General features: G+C 54.1%; 1 protein-coding gene across 5 annotated transcripts in view; it reads left to right on the top strand.

The window, feature by feature from the left end:
• The window catches only part of Kiaa1671 (KIAA1671 homolog), a 142,664-nt gene that overhangs the window by 43,436 nt on the left and 80,314 nt on the right, over positions 1-18,914 (top strand). For 4 of the 5 annotated variants that reach the window (NM_001402472.1, XM_087578142.1, XM_087578143.1 and 1 more), the window contains exon 6: positions 6,110-6,244. In NM_001402472.1, the coding sequence (NP_001389401.1) occupies positions 6,110-6,244 (135 nt within the window). Of the gene's footprint in view, positions 1-6,109; positions 6,245-18,136; positions 18,396-18,914 lie in introns of those variants that run through there. The other variant, XM_087578145.1, reaches the window with a different exon arrangement.

The raw sequence follows: 18,914 nt of genomic DNA on the forward strand, positions 1-18,914 counted from the left end.
CAGTGGTTAAGAATAGTCAGTGCTCTTAACCACTGAGCCATCCCTTTTCTCCTTTATTATGCCCCTACCCCCCTTCCCTTCCCTTTTACCTGGCATGGCTTGGGAAACTGAAGCTAGTCCTTGCACAGCCCCAGCCCCAGCCCTTCCCGGATCCTGCCCTAGCTGCAGCTCAGCCCTTGGTCCCAGACCCCGGCCCAGCCCAGTTGACCATTTCATCACCTGTGACAGAAAGCGACATTTATTAAGAGATATCCACGCTTTCAGGTGTTGCCCTGAAACAAGATGGCTTGCTAGAAAACTTCATTCTGTCCTGGCCATGCTAATGCCCTGGCTCTGTCTGCTTGGCCACCGGTTGTGGGTTCAGAACTTGGCCTGGGACTTGGATGAGGGAAGACGTTTTGTGTGAGCATGGTGGAGCACCTGCTCGATGCCACCTCGCCCATTGCCTTCACCAGAGCCAGCACCAGCTGTGCGAGCTTCCCGAATGGCCTGTGACGTGAGCGAATGTTAAGTGTGCGTTTTCTGTTTCTTCCCATTGTCATCTAAGGCTGTGTCTGGGCCTTTGAATGTGGGACTTGACCATTCGAGATATGACCATTCTGCACATAGCAGGGCAGCTCATGAAAACAGGGCTCAGAGAGACTTGGGAACCTCTTAGGGGCCACACAGTGAAAGACAAAGATGCTTGAACCCAGGTCTGGCTGAATCCTAAGAGATGACGGCCCCTGTGGTAAACGGTAAACGAGAGAGGAAACAGGAAGCCCCTGGGGAGCATTTTGCCTCCGCTGGGTGATAGGGCCCTGGAACCCAGGATCAGGAAATTACACGATGCCAGGAGTGCCCTATGGAGGCATCCTGGAGGAGGCACGGATGGGTGAGCCGGGGAGCAGGGCATGCTGGGAGGTCTGGAGGTTGGAGTAAGCCCCACCTAGCCTTTGCGGAGCAGTTCAGCAGGAGGCAGCAGCATAGGGTGCAGCGTTCTTCTGCAACAAAACGCCCCAGGCCTGGGCACTTTATAAAGAAGAGAGACTTATTTCTCACTGGTTTGCTCCTGGTGCTCCCTTCTAGGCTGTCCTGGGGTTTCAGGACAAAGTGTTTACAAAGTTGAGCAAAGCCAAGTTTCTCATCCCTAAGCCTGTGGGAGAGGAACTGCCAGGGTCTAGCCTAGCAGGGACGGGGTCTCCACGCTGAGGGAGCTGTGAGAAGAGCATTAGAACCAGTATCTCCTCGGGAGCTCAGGCTCGGTCAGCCTGCGTGCGGGAACCTTCTAGACTTGCATTGAGCTCCTCCCTCCTCCAGTGTGGGTTCTTCCCACGCCCCGCAGGAGAGACAGCAGCTCCCTGCCTCGCAGCCCCGCTGTTGGGAACCCAAAGCTGCTGCAAGGTTGGGCCAGGTTTGCCTTTGGTGGTCTCACCCAGCTCTCAGGCCCCTCCACCCCCAGCAGCCCGAGAGGAAGAGACAGTGTTCTACTGGACTGTGACCCTCAGCTCGCCAGCACCTCAGGTCCCACTGGCAACAGGAGCATCCGGGCTGTGGAAGGGGCCTGGATGCTGCCCAGAGTGCTCAGGCCCCTGGAGGGCTGGTTGTCAGGGATCGGCTTTCTCGTGGTGGAGGGATCCACAGACCAGCTTCCTGCTTCCTGCTTCGGGCCTCTCTCCTCCTGGAAGACTTGTTTTGTTTTGTTGTTGAGTCAGGGTCTCCTGTAGCGCCGCTGCCCTTGAGTCCTGACCCTCATCCCATTACTGGGCTTCCTTTCCTCGCTCTGGTTCCTGATCTTAAAGAACAAAGACAAGCAAATGAGAGACAAAAAGCCCCAGAGTGCTCAGAACGCTGGTTGTTAAAAATATAAACCTTACAGGGCAGAGAGAGAAGGAAGGGAGTGGAACATCCTTAGTTCCAGCCCTCGGGATTTTCCTGTGTGTCTCAGGAGCAAGGAATAGTCCCTGGGTATGTACATACACATATGAAACACACCACACACACACATGCGTGTGTACCCACATATGCATGCGTGTACGCACGAGCATGCATATGCCACACACAGATACATAACACATGTACACACATTATGCACACACATACACACACTCACCCACAAGCACACACGTGCATGCATGCATACACATGGGTGGGCATATTCCTGTCCTTGATGCATAGGCAAATTCCATCAAGGGACTGTGGGGTGTTGGGTACAAATTCCCCACAGAGCAGTTGGTTTCTAGGCCTTGTGGTTCAGACTCCTCACCCTAGCTACCCAGGAGGCTGAGGCAGGAGAATCACAAGTTCAAGGCCAGCCTTGGTCAAAGGAGGCATGGGGGTGTGGCTCATGGGTTCTAGCCATGCATTCAAGGCCTTTCCTGTGAGCCCAGAACACCTTTGGCCAAGTCTGCTAGGCAACTGAGCCTACATCCCAAGTCCTCTGGGGACATTTTTTGCTGTCACTCTGGGGAGGCCATGCCGTTATTAGGCAGAAGTCAGAGCTGCCATTTAGAATCCTCCAGGGAGCAGGGTAGCCCTGTGCAGAGCCACTCTGTGCTGGAGCCAGGAGCCATGGGGACTATAGTTAGTCTGAAACAGTGTTCTGGGGTGGGGGAACGATATTTTACTATAGGCCTGAGCTTGAGAATGCTCATACACAGTCACTCCTTATGATGACCATGTCTGAGCTTCCTCCCCAGGCCCGCTTCCCTCTGTGGGCCACTCTGAGCTGCTGTTAGATGCCAGACCACAGTCAGTGTGGTATCTGCCCTCACTGTGGGAGGGTCTTCTTGTGCAGCCCATCTGCAGACTGTTAGCTACTTAGGAGGAAGTTGTTAGGACAGTGGGCCTCCCCCTCCCTCATCCCCCCTGACCCTCACCCCTCCCCTTCCCTCCCTCTTCCCCCTCTTCCCTTTCCCTTTCTCTCCCTCTTCCCTTCTTCCCCCTCCCTTCCCCCTTTCCCTCTCCCCTTCTCTCCCTCTCTCCCCGTCCCTCTTCCCATCTCTCTCCCCTTCTGTCTCCCTCTCTCCTTCTCTCCCTCCCTCTCCCTGGTGGTACTGTGGATTGACCCGGGCGACCTCATGTATGTACAGGATGAGTACTCTACCAGTAAATTGTATCCCCTGTCCTTAGTTTATCATTTTGGCGCAGGACCTGTGATTCAGTTCCTTAGACTGGCCTTGAACTCATTCATTTGCTGTGAGGTGTTTTGTTTTTCAGTGCTACTGCCTCAGGGCCCTCTAGTTCCCTCCAGGGGCTGGGGTTACTAACCTGCAGCACACAGGGCTCACATGGGGGCCAGTCTCGTTCATTTTTCTGGTCCGATTCAGCCCACACGAGTGACTTCAGTAGATACGTATGCTGTGGCTCGAAGCTCTCCCTCCTCGGTGGGTAAATTTGCTTCCTCACAAGCCTGGTGGCTCAGGTTTAGAGTCTTGCCACCTTGTAAAAGAAGGTAAGATGGCCCATGGCAAACCCCCCACATCATACAGATATACACCCCCCCCGAGTGCGCACACATCTCCCCACTACACACACACACACACACACACACACACACACACACACGCACGCACAAGCAGTAAGAAGAAATACACATTTAAATCACACAATGCTTTTTAGGATCCGGGCTTCTTCTGCCTTGTGTTCACATCCTGCTCTCTGTTCACGGAACACGTTTGATGCATGTGCTGGCCAGGCTGGTGGCCCCGGCCTAGATCAGGGGTTTCCAGGTCATCTTCCAGAGTTCCAGCTTGGGCTGTGTGATGCCCCGTCTCCGGAAGGATCCCTGGGAAAATAAAACATGGTATAGCCCCGAAGTGGAATATTATTAGGTTATATAAAAAGAATGTTTTAGCCAGGTATGGTGAGCGTTGTGGTCGCTAAGGCAGGAGGATGAGGAGAACCCAGGTGGCCTGGCACCTGCTGGTGGTGTGTTATTTAGTTTAAATTAGATTCAATCTAATTTCTCTGTTGCCCCGGCCACACTCAAGCTTGCGTGACTGGATCGACCCCATAGAGCTTTGTGGTGGATGCCTAGGTACAAGCAACCTGAAGCCAGCGAGTGGGTGGGGTCACCAAGAGCCTGAGGGTGCCAGGAAGTCGGGGAACAGACCAGAAAGGAGCCATCTGAGTGACAGGACAGACATAGGACAGCTAGGACCCCGGGAGGATGTCAGAGCGATGGCCCCAGCACTGGTGGGCTTGTCCTGGGGACTCAGGCCGGCCTTGGTGGAAGGTGTGCCCCATCTGCATTCTCTCTGCCGTGAGGATACAGCACTTTCAGACATGTCGGGGGCCACCTGTGTCACCCTCAGGAAATCCTCATAAAGCATCCTCGCCCTCCTGTCCTGAGGGGCTCTCTGCTCCTGCCCTCTCCTTAGCCTGGGGTTCTCAGGGATCACACCTACCATGTAACTTGCCACAACTTTTCCTCCATTGTTTTCGTTGTCTTTGTTTGGAGACAGGATTTCGTGTGGCCCAGGCTGGTTGCATGTATTATAGTCCTATCTTGTGGTTTAAGGGCTAATTGTTCTTCTGTTGTTCACTTGGCTGTTGGCATGATTCTTTGGAGTAATTACTGTTTGGATCCTGCTCCATTTCCCATTGACTTGCTTCTTTGTTGTTGAGTAGCCGTTGCTCTTTACATGTCGTGGATACTCTTGTTGAGTTGCTGTTGCTCTTTACGCATTGTGACTACGAGACTGATGGTTTCTGCTGGTCGGTTTTTCACCCTCTTCTTGGTGCCCTTTACGCACATGTGTTTTCCAGTTTTGACAGTCTTCTTTTTTGTTACTTGTGTTTTCCATGTGTATTTTTAGAAACATAGGGACCCTTTGACTTCAGGATTGGCCTTTGGCTCCAGAAATCCTCCTGCCTTAGGGTGCCTGAGTGCTGACACACCATACCCAGGAGACTAAACTCTTGTGCGTGTTCATTCCAGTAAAATTTATCCTACCAGGCTGAGCAAATTGGGGGTAGAGCTCGTGAGCTCCTGGCAGTAGGCCCTGCCTGTCTGTCTGTCCAGCTGTCCATTCTACACTCCAAACACCCAAGTCCTGGATTTGTGTTAAGCAGGCTGTGCTGTGGGTGGGGAAAGGGGCCGACTCTAGGGCTTGGGCTGTGTATCCGAGGGTATCGTGGTTGTGTGTAGGACAGACAGGGAGGGTCTGTGAGACCGGGCCCCAATGCCAGCAGGGGTAGTGAAAGTGTGGGTGGAATTTATTTAACGCCACTGGGGTACGAAAATGTGCCCCAGAGGCGGGGCATGGAAAAGAAAAGTCTCAGTGCGACCTAGGATGTTTGTGAGCCAGGTAGAGACGGAGCAGGAGGGCGGACCAAGGAATTAAGCACAGGGAGGGAGGGAGGGAAGGGGTCTAGGAATCATCCTTGCCCTCCGAGATGCTGTGTGCTATTCCCCAGGCACCTGCCCTCTCTGGCCCTCCTGGCAAATAAAATAAAATAAAATAAAGTAAGTGTGTGGCACATAAACCATGTCCAGGACTCCAGGGTTGACTGTGATATTTGTTCTCCAGTTAAGGTAAGAAGGGGGTAAAATGCAGACTTCAGACTAACACATGAGCCTTATGGCTTTTCCCTCTCCCTGCTGTTTCTCAGAGTGTGCGTTTGGATTCGAGGAAAAATGTTTGGGGAGCAGGAGAGATGGATCAGTGGTTAAGAGCACTGACTGCTCTTCCAGAGGTCCTGAGTTCAATTCCCAGCAACCACATGGTGTCTCGCAACCATCTATAATGGGATCTGATGCCCTTAATGGTGTATCTGAAGACAATGACTGTGTACTCATATAAATAAGAATGAATAATTTTTTTTTAAAAGGAAAGATGTTCAAACGAGGGCCAATAGGACCATCCTGGGCAAGAATGGGACTGGCCAACTGGAGGCCCTGGGAGCCAGACGATCAGCCAGGCACACCTGCCCCCTAGTGGCTGGACCATGTCACACAGGCTCTGAGCAAGGCCTTGTTAAAATTGTTCCTTCCCCAGGTGGAACAAAGGATCTTCTTGAGGCCACCCAGCTGTGGAGCTGGGTCACATGTCACCTATGCATGGTAGTGGGGAACCAGCAGACGAGAGGCTCCCACTGAAACTCTCCTCTGTGTTCTCTATCCCAGCTGCCTCTGCAGAATCTGGAGCGGAGGGATGGCCGTCAGGATGGCCAGCAGCCTCTTGGGCAGGTGTCCCCCGTTGCCTCCGTCCCCCGGCGAAGCCACAGCTTTTGCAAGGACAAGAGGAATAGTCTCCTCGTGGTGAGTGACTCCTGCTGGCGTCGTCTGCATAGGGTGATTCTATGGTTACGTGGGGAGGGTTCAGGCTGATGGGCTCCTGGAGTGGGACAGGCAGTCTTAAGTGGCCCGCTGGGGATTGGGTTCCAGACCGCTCGCTGTACTGTGCGTGCTGTGCTGGGTAATCTCTGCTGTTGAGTTTCTGGCACTAGGTAGGTAACCTCAGCAGCTGGCTGATGGGGTCTGATGGCGCCTTGGGGGGCTCACACCAGTTTGTCTTTTCTGCAGCCTAGTGATTTTTCAGAGTTTATGTCTGCGTCCTTCGATTTTCACAGCGGAAAAGCCAGGCAGTGACTCTCGTGTCCTTAGCGCTGGTTAGAGGGATGGGAGACAACCAAGAGAAAATGCTCCCGTTGGGGGACACTAGGCTATCGAAAGCCAGCTCCCCCCTTGGGGGACCCACAGGACACCGTGTTTCTTGGGAAGCCTGTGTCCACAAGAGACCGGGCCCAAGTTCCTGTGGGATTTTGTTGACTTCTGTTCTGTCTGTGAACAGGCTGGGTTCTCTCCTGCTGGGAGGTCCCTTGCGGGCAAGGCCCAGGTGGTGGCTGCTGACCAGGGTGGTGGGAGCTCTGACTCATGTGCCATTCGGTGTCTGCGGTCTGGGGAAAGAGAGTTCACTTCTCTGAGTCTTGATTTTTCTCATCTGTAAAATAGGGACGTTTGCTCTTACTGTAGGGACAGGGTCTGGGGGTGTCGAGGTTTTGTCTTTTATGGTCTGGTGTAATGTCAAGTGCGGGCCCCCAAGACCTAGAGTCTGCACGCAGCCCCTGGGACCCACCCCCTGAGTTATTTCTGATTGGTGAATAAAGATGCCAACAGCCAATAGCTGGGCAGGAGATCGGTGTGGACTTGTGTGTGCGCTGTGAAGGCAAAGGTTGTGGAGGGAAAAGGTTTGAAAGCGGTTTACAGCTCCCGGTTGCTGGAGGTTTCTCTGGCTGAGGCTCCCTCTCTTCTCTGTGCCTTTGAGGACCCTTTGTCCCAGGAGCTCTGGCTTGCCTTGGCTTCTCTGTCTGACTCCGAGTACCCCCAGCCTTGCCTGAGGTCTGTGTCCTCCTCTGGGAGACAACTCAGCCCTTCAGGACATGGGCTTTCTTCAGTCTCATGCAGTGTTAGGAAGCAGCCACAAGGAGGCAGCGGTGCCCAGCCCTTGCCTGGCTCCTCCCACAGCCTGTGATGGACACTGAGAGTATAAATGGGGAAACTGAGGCCCACAGAGAGGCTTCAACTTGGTTAGGGTAGCCTTTGGGCATGACTGTGTGCTCAACTGAGGCAGAGAAGTCTGGTGAACGTCGCCCATTATTCTATCTTGTGAATGTTGTCTGTCTGGTGAGTGTTGTCTGTTTGGTGAATGTTGGCTGTTGGTCTGTCTGGTGAATGTCGGCTGTTTGTCTGATGAGTGTCAGCTGTTTGTCTGTCCTTAGCCTCATGCTGTCGTTCGCTCGCCTGGGTTCACTTATCTCCGATCTTTTGGGATTTTATTTTATTTTTTTTAACTTTTTTTTTAAAGATTTATTCATTTATTATATATAAGTACACTGTAGCTGTCTTCAGATACACCAGAAGAGTGCATCGGATCTCTTTACAGATGTTTGTGAGCCACCATGTGGTTGCTGGGAATTGAACTCAGGAACTCTGGAAGAGTAGTCAGGTGCTCTTAACCACTGAGCCATCTCTCCAGCCCGGGATTTTATTTTTATTTCACATCGCCCAGGCCGGCCTGAAGCACTCTGGATATGCAAGGATGACCTTGCACACTATTTCTCCTGTCTGCCTCCGAGGGTCACCATGCCCCGTTTTTGGGTCCTAGGGCCAGACCAGAACTCTGACTGCTGAACTACATTCTGGCCTCCAGTTTCTGTTTCGAACCTGGCTCTGTATTTATCCACCCTAACTTGAATGCCACCCACCATTCAAACAAACACATCCCATCCTGCTAAAGAGAAAATTAAGGTTCAGAGGGGCTCGGCCACCTGCCTTAGGACACACAGCATTAAGGCTAGCTAGAACATGAGCCTGCATGTGTGGTCTGGGACTTGGGCCCTTCCCAGGAATGTGCTGGGGGGGCTGTGTGTTTTTGTCTGTCCGTCCGTCCATCCATCTATCCATCCATCCATCCGACCATCTGTCTGTGTGCAGCCCCTTCAGGACAGGAGACACCTGAGTCCTGGGACTCCACTGGGGCTTAGCTAGGGTTGGCCTTGGCTGTTCTGTGTCACTCTAAGCCAGCCTGGGACCCACAGGGCTGATAGATTAGTACATCTGCAGGCCCTACCCATTGCTGCTAGTCATGGGAGTGCTCACCAGCTGCCCTGTAGGGCAGAGGGAGGCCCACCACAGGCTCTGCCCACACTGTGGGTGCCACTGGCTCCCAGATGCACTATGAGCTCCCCTGAGGGAAAGGAAGACAGCTGCAGTCTCAAGAGTTTAGCTGAGGCCTGGGAGGATGGGGAATGACCTTTCATGGTCCTGACGTGTATCCACCCTCAGGGGTGGCCACCCTTCTGCTCAGGGTTTATGATTTCCAAGGGGTTATAGAGAAGGATGACTCAGTGTGGACCCTGACCTTGGGCATGGTTTACCCAGCAGCCCCTCCTATAACAGTAAAGTCACAAGGCAGCCGTTCTGGGGTTCCCCACAGTGCCATGGACTTCTGGAAAGGGGTGGGAGGGCAGGGAGAGGGACTTGGGAGGGTGGGGAGAGGGATGTGGGAAGGGGATGTAAGGAGAGGGATGTGGGGGCCTGTTTCTTGTTAGGTCAGCAAGGGCTTCTTTGAGGAAGTGACTCAGGGTGGAGCATGTAGAAGAATCAGGAGAGGGTGTCAGGGGCAAAGGTCTTGGTTTGATTTTGATGGTGGTGATGACAGTTTTGAGTGAGTTCTTATTGGAGCTGAAGTGGAGAGGGAGATTCTCGAGTTAGGAGGATGAGGGTTGTGTCTTAGTCAGGGTTTCTTTTTTTTTTTTTTTTTTTGGTTCTTTTTTTCGGAGCTGGGGACCGAACCCAGGGCCTTGCACTTCCTAGGTAAGCGCTCTACCACTGAGCTAAATCCCCAGCCCCTTAGTCAGGGTTTCTATTCCTGCATAAAAACACCATGATCAAGAAGCAAGTTGGGGAGGAAAGGGTTTATTCAGCTCACACTTCCATATCACTGTCCGTCACCAAAGGGAGTCAGAACAGGAACTCACACAGGGCAGGAACCTGGGGGCAGGAGCTGAAGCAGAGGCCATGGAGGGGTGCTGCTTACTGGCTTGCTCCCCATGGCTTGCCCAGCCTGCTTTCTTATAGAACCGAGGACCACCATCCCAGGGATGGCCCCACCCACATGGACTGGCCCCACCCTTGATCACTAGTTCAGAAAATGCCTTACAGCTGGGTCTCATGGAGGCATTTCCTCAAGGGAGACTCCTTTCTCTGTGATAACTCCTGCTTGTGTCAAGTTGACACACAAAACCAGCCAGTGCAGGTCAGATCAGGGTTTTCTACAGAACTTATTAAATGAGTCTCGCCTATATGTATATGAGATCCCATATATGGGATTTATTAGAATGGCTTGCAAGCTACAGTTCAGCTTGCCAACAATGGCTGTCCACCACTTGGGAAGTCCAGGGATCTAGTAGCTGTTCAGTCCACGAGGCTAGATGTTGCAGCTGGTCTCCGAGGTCAGCCTGGTCTACAGAGTGAGTTTCAGGATGGCCAGAGCTACATAGAGAAACCCTGTCTCAGAAAATCAAAGGGGAAAAAAGTGGGTCTTCTTTTGTTTCTAGTCACTTGGGTTTTAGCTAATTCCATATGTTCTCAAGTTGGCAACCAAGACTAGCCTTCATGACGGTCTTGGTATGGGTGTGTGTGTGTGTGTGTGTGTGTGTGTGTGTGTGTTTGTGTGCATGCACAGACTCCTGAGCACACACATGGGAGAGTCAGATGTCAGCCTTGAGTGTTGCTGGTGATACTTGCTCAAGCTGTGCCCTGGCCCTTTTCTAAGGAATTTTCTTTATCCTAAGGTGCCAGGAGATTAGATCTCAGCTTAGAGATTCTGAACCTGAGGTTCAGAGAAGGGAGGTGGCCGGCAGGAGGACACACACTGCACAGCAATGCAGCCGGGGTGAGCCCTGAAGGGACCCAGGGACTGAGTCCAGCCGCTATCACCTGCCCTCAGGAGTCCAGGCACACCTGCTCTGCTTGGCAAGCTGCCCTGCTGAGGCCTTGAACACTCTGGTGCACCACCCTGATGGACAGGGGCAGGGTTATGGGCACGACGACCTCTCCTGGGAGGAGGTCCAGGCTTGTGGGCGCCTTTAACAGGTGATGTCACATGACCCGTCGTGGGCTGTTTGCCAAATCAGAACGCATCGAGCTGACGGGAGTGTGAGGGAGGGAGGGATTGTGGAGAAGATGGTCACCGATTGCTGCCTCACTAGGAGCTTCCACTAGATTTACAGGTGAGAGGTGTCGGGAGAGTGCTGAAGCACCAGATAGGACAGCGGTTAGCGGTGCTTATTGCTCTTGCAAAGAATTAGAGTTTGGGTCTCAGCACCCAAGTCAGGTGGCTCACAACTGCACGCAACTCGAGTTCAAGAAGCTTTGGCGCCCTCTGCTGGCCTCTTCAGGCACTGACGCATGCGCCGAGGCCCAGGATCCCTCACTGATTAGGGTTTAGCTCCGCACGTCCAACCTGGAGCTGACTCACTGTCTTCCCCCTGGCAAACGACTGCTTAAGGCACCCAGTCCCGGCCTGGCTGCCCCGCAGGTGTGCCGGGCAGCTGTGAGCCCACTCATTGCTAACAAGTCTCTGGAGCGTTTCCAGGAGTGAACCCCATCTCCATGATACCCCAAGGGTAGCGCCATGTCTGTGAGGTGTGCATGCATGCTGCGGTGGCTACAGGAGGGTTTGTCCCCGGCCGTCTGTTGTGTGTTCTGCTCTGCTGGTAACGTGCGTTTGGGGCTGTTTTAGTTCAGGGCAGTTCTGATTTTGACGCATTCCACTCCCTGCCTCTTGGTGGGCGGTGGTTGTTGTACCCCTGAGCTGTAGCATTGCTGGGAATTAGAGATGTATGTGTGCAGGGTGTGACTACAGTGGCTGTGTCTGGGAGCCCTCCTCCTCCCTGCAGTGTTTGGGTATTCCCCACCCTTTGACAGTATCTGGCAGGATTAGGACTTTGGTGGGTGCGGTTGACTCTCAGGCCTCTCTTAATGTCCAAACACCTCCAAGTACAGTTTGACAGTGTTTTGTGATGAGCTCAAGTGGAATACTTGGAAATGTTCTGGAAGATTCCATTCCCAACTCCTGGGACTAAGGACTTTGTATTAATATATACTGGGCTATGGGAGATGGTGCTATAATCTATTAGTGATGTCTGCATAGGTCTGGAAGGCAGAGAACTGAATGTTGAGTTTACTACCCCTGGTCCAGGAGCATGTTTTATGAGACACACACACACATGCACACACATACACACACACACACACACACACATACACACACACACACACACACACGTTCAATGCACATATGAACACACATGCCCCCAAAAGAACTTGGAGAACTTTGCTTAACGGTTCTCCAAATCTCGGAAATATTTCACGAGTCCTTGCCTGGGTTTTATGTTTTATGGTCTTTCGTCCTTCACATTTCTGCCTGTTTTGTCTCCCTCCCTTGTGGGTCCGGGCTCTCCTCCAACACAGGGGTACCTGAGCCTTGCAGTCAGTCCATCAGGGTCTTAGGAACTATCCCACCTCCTAATGCCTGCGTCCTGTCCCAGATGGGACATCACTAAGTGTGTAGCAGGATGGTTCTCACAGGCTGCTGGGGACCCACACAGGGATCCTCACACCTACACAGCAAACTCTACCCACTGAGCATCTAGCCCTGGCTTTTCAGTTTGAGACAAGGCCTTACATCCCAGGAGATGATCTTGCACTCACTTGGTAACTGTCCATCCTCCTGCCTCAATCTCTTGAGTAGCTGAGATGACAGGCCTGAGTCACCATACCCGGCTAGGACTTTTAAAAATAACTGTATAGTTCGTTTCTATAAACTTCAACTGCTTTTTGGGTTTTTTTTTCTTTTTAAGACAGGGTTTCTCTGTGTAGCCCTGGTTGGCCTTGAACTCACAGAGATCTGCCTGCCTCCAGCTGGGGTTCAAGCTGGGTGGTGGTCCAGACTAAAGTTTGAATGCTCAGAGCTGTAAAACATTACTACAATGCAGTTTAGAAACCCACATCCACCAGCTGCCATGCCCTCACCCCTTCCTCCCACAGGTCTGCTCTCTGGGCACACCCACCTTCATCCCAGAGCCCACAGAGATGTAGTTGCCTCACAGAGACTTTCGGATCTGTCTCTTCCCCACTTAAAATGCTTCAGATTTCATGCATACAAATATCATGAACAAGTACCATGTTCCCTTTTCACCGCTGAGTAATATTCTGTTATACAAACAGTCCCACTTGTTCACGCATTTGTAGACCGATGGTGGTTTCCATGTCACTGTTCTCGTCAGCGTCTCCACCATTTTAATCAGCCCGTTTGTATTAATAATGACTTTTTTGTTGCCGTGAGCAAAATACCCGGCAGCGACAACTGTAGATTTATTTCTCATGCCTTCTGAGAGGAAAGGCTTGGTGGTGAGAGTGACTCCATTCATGGCAGTGAGGGCCGCTGGCCTGGGCTCTTTACCTCACAGCCTCAGACAGGAAATAGGAACTATATTGGAGGTAGAGGTGGGACCAAAGGTCCCACAGCCTTGTAGAGCAGTGTCACCATCAGGGGTCCAAGTATTCAAACTCACAGTCACCTGGGAGACATTTTTCAAAGCAAACGAAGGTTCATGGTTTTAATCTCCCTACACATGAGGGGACCTGGATCAGGGGGAGACACACACAGGCCGCTCCCAAGCACGCGGGCTGCCCTTGGTGACTTCTGTGACTTGGCAGTTGGGGAGCTGATGGCTCGTGACAGGCAAGATGAAGGGACCAGCGAGGGTGGGGGCTGTGGAGGAAGGTCGACTGACTGGGCTCAGGAGACTGAGCCGTCATAGATCCCTACACGGAGCCCCTAGGTGTGTGGGGATGTTGGATGTGGTGGGTGGGGTTAGATCACTGATGCTCAGCTGGGATTCCTAATGCTAGGCCTTCCTTGAGATGTCTTCATTACCTTGGGGTTCCCTAATCTAGCTTTGCAAACTCCCCAATCCCCCCCATCCCTCTGGACTGTGTGTCAAAAGCTGCCAGGGGTCGGGGGTTGGGGGAACAAGCCCAGCCAGGGAAGGAATTCAGTGCCACGCAGGGTTAGGGGGCTTGATGCCTTCATGCCATGGTGCTAAGACCTCACCAGGGTCTAGGCGCACTGAGGCTTGGGGAAACGGAGGCATGGGGAAGTGAGGTGATTTGGACAACGCGGAGACTGGGGGCATGTACGCACTTTAGCTGGGGCTCAGAGCCATTGGAAGGGCTCTGTACCCTGCAGGATCGTGTCTCGGGAGGGTGGGGTGCTTTCTGACTGAGTTTTCTTTCCTCTACCCCCAGCCTTCTTATGAGATGAACCTTAACCAGAAATGACCACTAGAGGGCAGGGTAGAGGTGCTCTAGCACCAATGCAGTAGATTTTTGAGCGCGCGCGCGCGGTGAGTGCGCTAAGATGTCAGTTCTTTTTTCCATGTGGGTCTCCCCTGCCCCCCACCAAGCTTTGCATCCAAGTGTCTTTACCCACTGAACCATCTCTCAGGCCCAAAGGTTTCTAAAGCCCCCACCTACTTTGGCCTCTGAGACCAGCCTTTTTCACCACCCTGTCAACTCTCTGTCCATGGAGCTCACTAACTGTGGCACACATGCCATCCCTGCCGTGATCCCCCTTGACCCTGGGATGGTTTCTGCTGTTTGCACCCAGCGTCGGGGCCGCAGTGGGTCAAGACCCTGCTGTATGACCATTTGCACCACATGCTGGCCACATTTATGTTCACAACGTTGCCTCTCTACGGGAAAGGGGAAGAAGTCTTGTTTTTATTTCTGAAAGGAGTGTGTGCTGGGTGAGAAGGGGGCTCTGGCCAGCCCAGTGAGAGCCTCCTTGGTTTGGGAACACTACGGCTGACTCGACACATTTTGAAGATAGCACACCTTTGACTTGAAGTGTCTGACATCTTAGCCGCCCCCTACCCCCCAGTACAGGTCCCTGCACACAGTAGGGGACAGCATCCAGTAGGACTGCAGGGGAAGTGGTGAGTGGGTTCACATGCAAATGCCTGGACTGCAGGGAATGGGAGGCGTGAAGATGACTCAGCCCCCAGGCAGCACCCGTTCCCTGTCCTGCACAGGAATGTGGTTCGTGGGTCAGGGTGGCCACATGGTTTGCATGTCTGCCGAAGCTGAAATGTAGGTCACAGATGCAAGCCTTTGACCGACCTAAGACAGCACAGGAGAGTCCAACCCTTCCGTCCGTCCAACCTACCCCCTGCAGACACATCTAGCTCACTGTGGCTCACCAGAGATTTTGAACACAAGGTGTTAGACCATTGGGACACCCTGACTACCGTGGGGCTCCTGAATCTAGCTTTGTATATCGGGAGCTAGCAGGAAGCCAGGCCCAGCCAGGACAGGAAGTCAGTGACATGCAGGGTCACCGAGAAAAAGGCACAGAGGTAACCCGTGCTGACATTCGAGGACCCTTAGAGGCATCCAGTTTGCTTTAGAGGGAGGGGTCATGTCTGAGCACAGCTTCAGGGCCTACCATGGCCAGGAAGAGGGGAGGTCATACAGAGGCCAGAGCGAGTCAGCCTACAAGAGGGATGCCCTATTGCTTCATGAGACTGGGTCTGCCCGGAGTCTGGACTGCAGGACAAGGTGGCTAGGCCCTGGCTGGACCTCAGGCATGAGTAGAGCCAGCCAGGTGGGAAGCACCAGGTGAAGGGGAGGAGGTTAGCCAGGCCCCCGAGGGTCACCACACACATGTGGCTCAAATAACACAGGTCTCCTGGAGGCCAGAGCCAGAAGTCTCGGTGTCAACATCATGACCTTCCTCCAAACAGTGCTTGGGAGAGTCCACTCTGTCACCCGCCAGCCCCTCGAGGGTACTGGCTTTTCTTGGCTTATAGTCAGGTCTGCCTGGCTTGCCCATGAATGTACAGCCTCCCTGGGGCTTGGGCCATCACAGCAAGGCATTAGAGGAGAAGGGATTGATATTTATTTCTGGTGGCAAAAAGCACAAGGTCGGACTCTCGCTTCAGCCCTTCCATAGCCTGAGAATCAGGTCCCTCGTGGCTTGACCTTTCAAGGGTGCCATCAGGGGTAAGTTCCACTGCGAGGCTGGCCCCCTGATCCAGGACAATCCCATGTCAGGTTCCCCATGCCGTCTGCACGGACTGGCTTCATCTGTCAGTTTCAGATTGTAGGCGGGAGCATAGTTTTGGGGGATAGGGCCCTGGGGTGGGGTGTTCACACGAGATTCCTCCCAGGAAGATAGGAAACCACTGAGCGTGTGTGAGGTGCATGCGTGGGTGGTCTAGCCCACTATGCTGGTGGAGGTGCCCCCAGGTCTCTGAGCAGAGTCCCGGCTGGCCAGGGTGGTGGGATGATGCAGGGGTCATTTTCTGAGAACTCTATCCTGGGACCCTGGCGCATCTGCCGTCTTCGTGGGTTCTGTCTGCACCGTGTGGGCTTGCCAGGTCTGAGTTTGGAAGATTTTTATCTTGTCTCCACCCTCATCCCCATGGTGCCCTTCACTGTCACCGAGGCTCCACCCCCCACACCGAGGCTCCACCCCCATGCCACCTGCTGTCCTGTGAGCTGAGCTCCCCAGCTGGGTCCTGTTCACAGTGTTCCTGGCTCCCTGCTGGGCCATCTGTCTTGTGTGGCTTTGGGGTTCATCGCTTTCCTGTCCACATGCCTTCTCTCATCCATATCCCGTGTCTCTGTGTCTGTTCCCCTTGCTCCTGCTCACCAGTGGCCTCACCTCCCATCTCTCTCCCTTTCTCCCTGCAGCCCGCTCTGCCTGGCAGCTTAGAGTAGCCTATAGCAGCAGGATCTGTCTGTCCACACGGCCTCTGGGCAGTCAATCCTTCAGTCAGCCATGAGACCCTGGTCCTTTTCACCCTGTTAGCAGAGTAGTGTGCCTAGTCTTCTGTCAGTCAGTCAGTTTGTCTGAGAGCAGGGCACGGCCTTCACCTGCTCAGTCGGTTGGCAGGGCTCGGCCTTGGACTCCTGTCAGTAACTGAGTATGGCCCCGCCTTCCTCTGATCTGTCAGACAGCTGTCAGTCAGAGAGGGCATGAGCTCCAACTTCCGGTTGGTCAGTTTGTGAGCAGGACCAGCCTTCCAACTGTTGTCAGTCCAGCTCAGTGAATGAACAGGGGTGCCACTTCCACAGTGTTAATCAACCAGTGAGCCCCAGGCCCAGCCATTGTCCTGTCAGTCAGGGGTTGGGGTCCGGCCTCCACTGTTCTGTCAGTCAGTTAGGGGGTGGGCCCAACCTTAGAGATGGGGGCCCGGCCTTCACTGTTCTGTTATTCAGAGGGTGGGGCCTGACCTCCACTTTTCTGTTATTCAGGGGGCAGGGCCTGACCTCCACTTTTCTGTTATTCAGGGGGCAGGGTCTGACCTCCACTGTTCTGTCAGTCATTTGGGGGGCGGGGCCTGGTGGAGCTATAATGCCTGTTCCTGAGGTGGCCCTGCCCAGTCCAGCACTGGACTAACCACAGGCCAAGTGCTGAGTAACTAAGACCCAGGCCTGCTGGGTGAGGGGTTCCGAGAACTCATGAACCTCTGTCCTGCCTCTGAGGGACTTTGAAGATTGTTGCCCTGCAGTGTCCCTAGCAGTTAAACCCAGCCGCCATGTTCAAGAGGTTTCCCCTTAGCTGCTGTGCTTCTCTGGGCTGGGCGGGTGGTTAAAGCATGCATCACCAAGGAGCCAGTGTGTCCTTGCTGGCTGGACCCAGCCTCTGCTTCTGCTCCGTCCTGAATGCATCTCCTTATATCACTTTCCTCTTTCAGAACCAGAAGGACCTGGGCCTGCCTGAAAGCTGGGCCGTCCTTGTTTGTGCTCCTGCCGGGGCCCAGTCTCTGGAAGGTGGCCTTGAGTTAGGCATCCTTGGTTGAATCCTGTCCCACTGAACAGGTGTTAACTTTGAACCACACTCACTCTGAGCCTTGGCTTCCCTTTCTGTAAAATGGGGGTAACTGAGCCAAGGCTGCTTGTGGGAGGAACACACAGGCCTGAGGCTGGCCCTGTGAGCCTGTGCCTTTCCTTCCCTCCCTGTGAGGTCTTGGGGAGGAGCCTTGCTGGTGCACATGTCCTTATCCCTCTCCCGGATAATACACACATTTGTAGGTACGGGCAAATTCTTACACACACACACACACACACACACACACACACACACACCCCACTCATCAGTGTCTTGTGTTCATATCCCGATACACACATCCCTGTGCCCACCCACACTCACACAGAATCCTTGCTCTTTAAACTACAACCCCACACAGTCCCCTGCACACCCCAAACCCGCCCCCTGCACATACCCCAACCCCCACCCTCTGCACACACCCCAACCCTCCCCCCCACCCCCCCCCCCGTGCACCCCAACCGCGCCCCCTGTACGCCCTACCCCGGCCCTCTGTGTGCCCCACCCCTACCCCTGCGCACCCCAACCCCGCCCCCCTGCACACACACTTCCCCTGCACATCCCCCCCCCCCCCCGCATATCCCCAACCCTGCTCACAAGTCTTTCTGGACCACATGGGCGCTGTGGGGGGAGAAGCAGCCTGCCCCCCGCCCTGACTCCGCCCTGCCCTGGCTCCGCCCCACCCTCCTGGTTCCACCCTCCTGCCCCGCCCCCCAGGATGCTGGCACCAGCCAGGGGGACTGGGCTGCAGTTTCACCCCAGAGGTGGCCGTGGCCGCTCACAGGTCCATCAGGCCGCCTGGCTGTGAGCCCTGGCTTCTGAAAGATTGATGCCACCCTGAACTTGACTCTGGGGGCGGTGAGAGTTGTGGGGAGGGAGGAGCCACCCCTCCAGGGACAAAGTAGAAGCGCAGGCACACACACGAGCAGGGAAGGCGGCCCCACAGCCTGCTCCGACATGGACTATTACTACTGCCCCAGCCTGCTGAAACTGCTTCGGTACCTGTGGGTGAGTGTGACCGGCCACAGGGTCTGCAGCTTGTGCGATTGATGGAGGAGGGAGGTGGGCAGCTTGGGTGGGAGCGCAGGCTAGGAGGGACAGCCTGCAGACCTACTGAGCTAGGACTGTAGCCAGCACTGTGGGTTCCCGTTGCCTTTGGAGAGCCTGCTTTCTGGGTCTCCCGGGCTCCTTCCTGCTAGTTTTGATAGCTATGTGTTCCTTCCCCACCAAACTTGGCAAAAGTGAACCTGGGACCCACCCTCCACCCTCCCTACTCCCCGCACTCTCACGTGGTATCCAGCGGAGGAAGGAATCCCCCACCCCAGAACGCCCTGGGAACCCCAGTTGTGGTGCCTGCCTGGAAGGCTCTGTGGGCACCGAGTGCTTTCAAACCTCCTTTTGACTGAGACAGATCTGTGTGTCCTGGGCATGCCTTCTCTCTAACTCACTCCTTCCTCCCTGGTAGGACTAAGGGGACCCAGCAACAGTGGCTTATGTGACACTTTCCAGGGCTCTAGGATAGAAGAG

This window comes from Rattus norvegicus, chromosome 12, assembly GCF_021556685.1.
Source record: "Rattus norvegicus strain SHRSP/BbbUtx chromosome 12, alternate assembly SHRSP_T2T, whole genome shotgun sequence".
Lineage (NCBI taxonomy): Eukaryota > Metazoa > Chordata > Mammalia > Rodentia > Muridae > Rattus > Rattus norvegicus.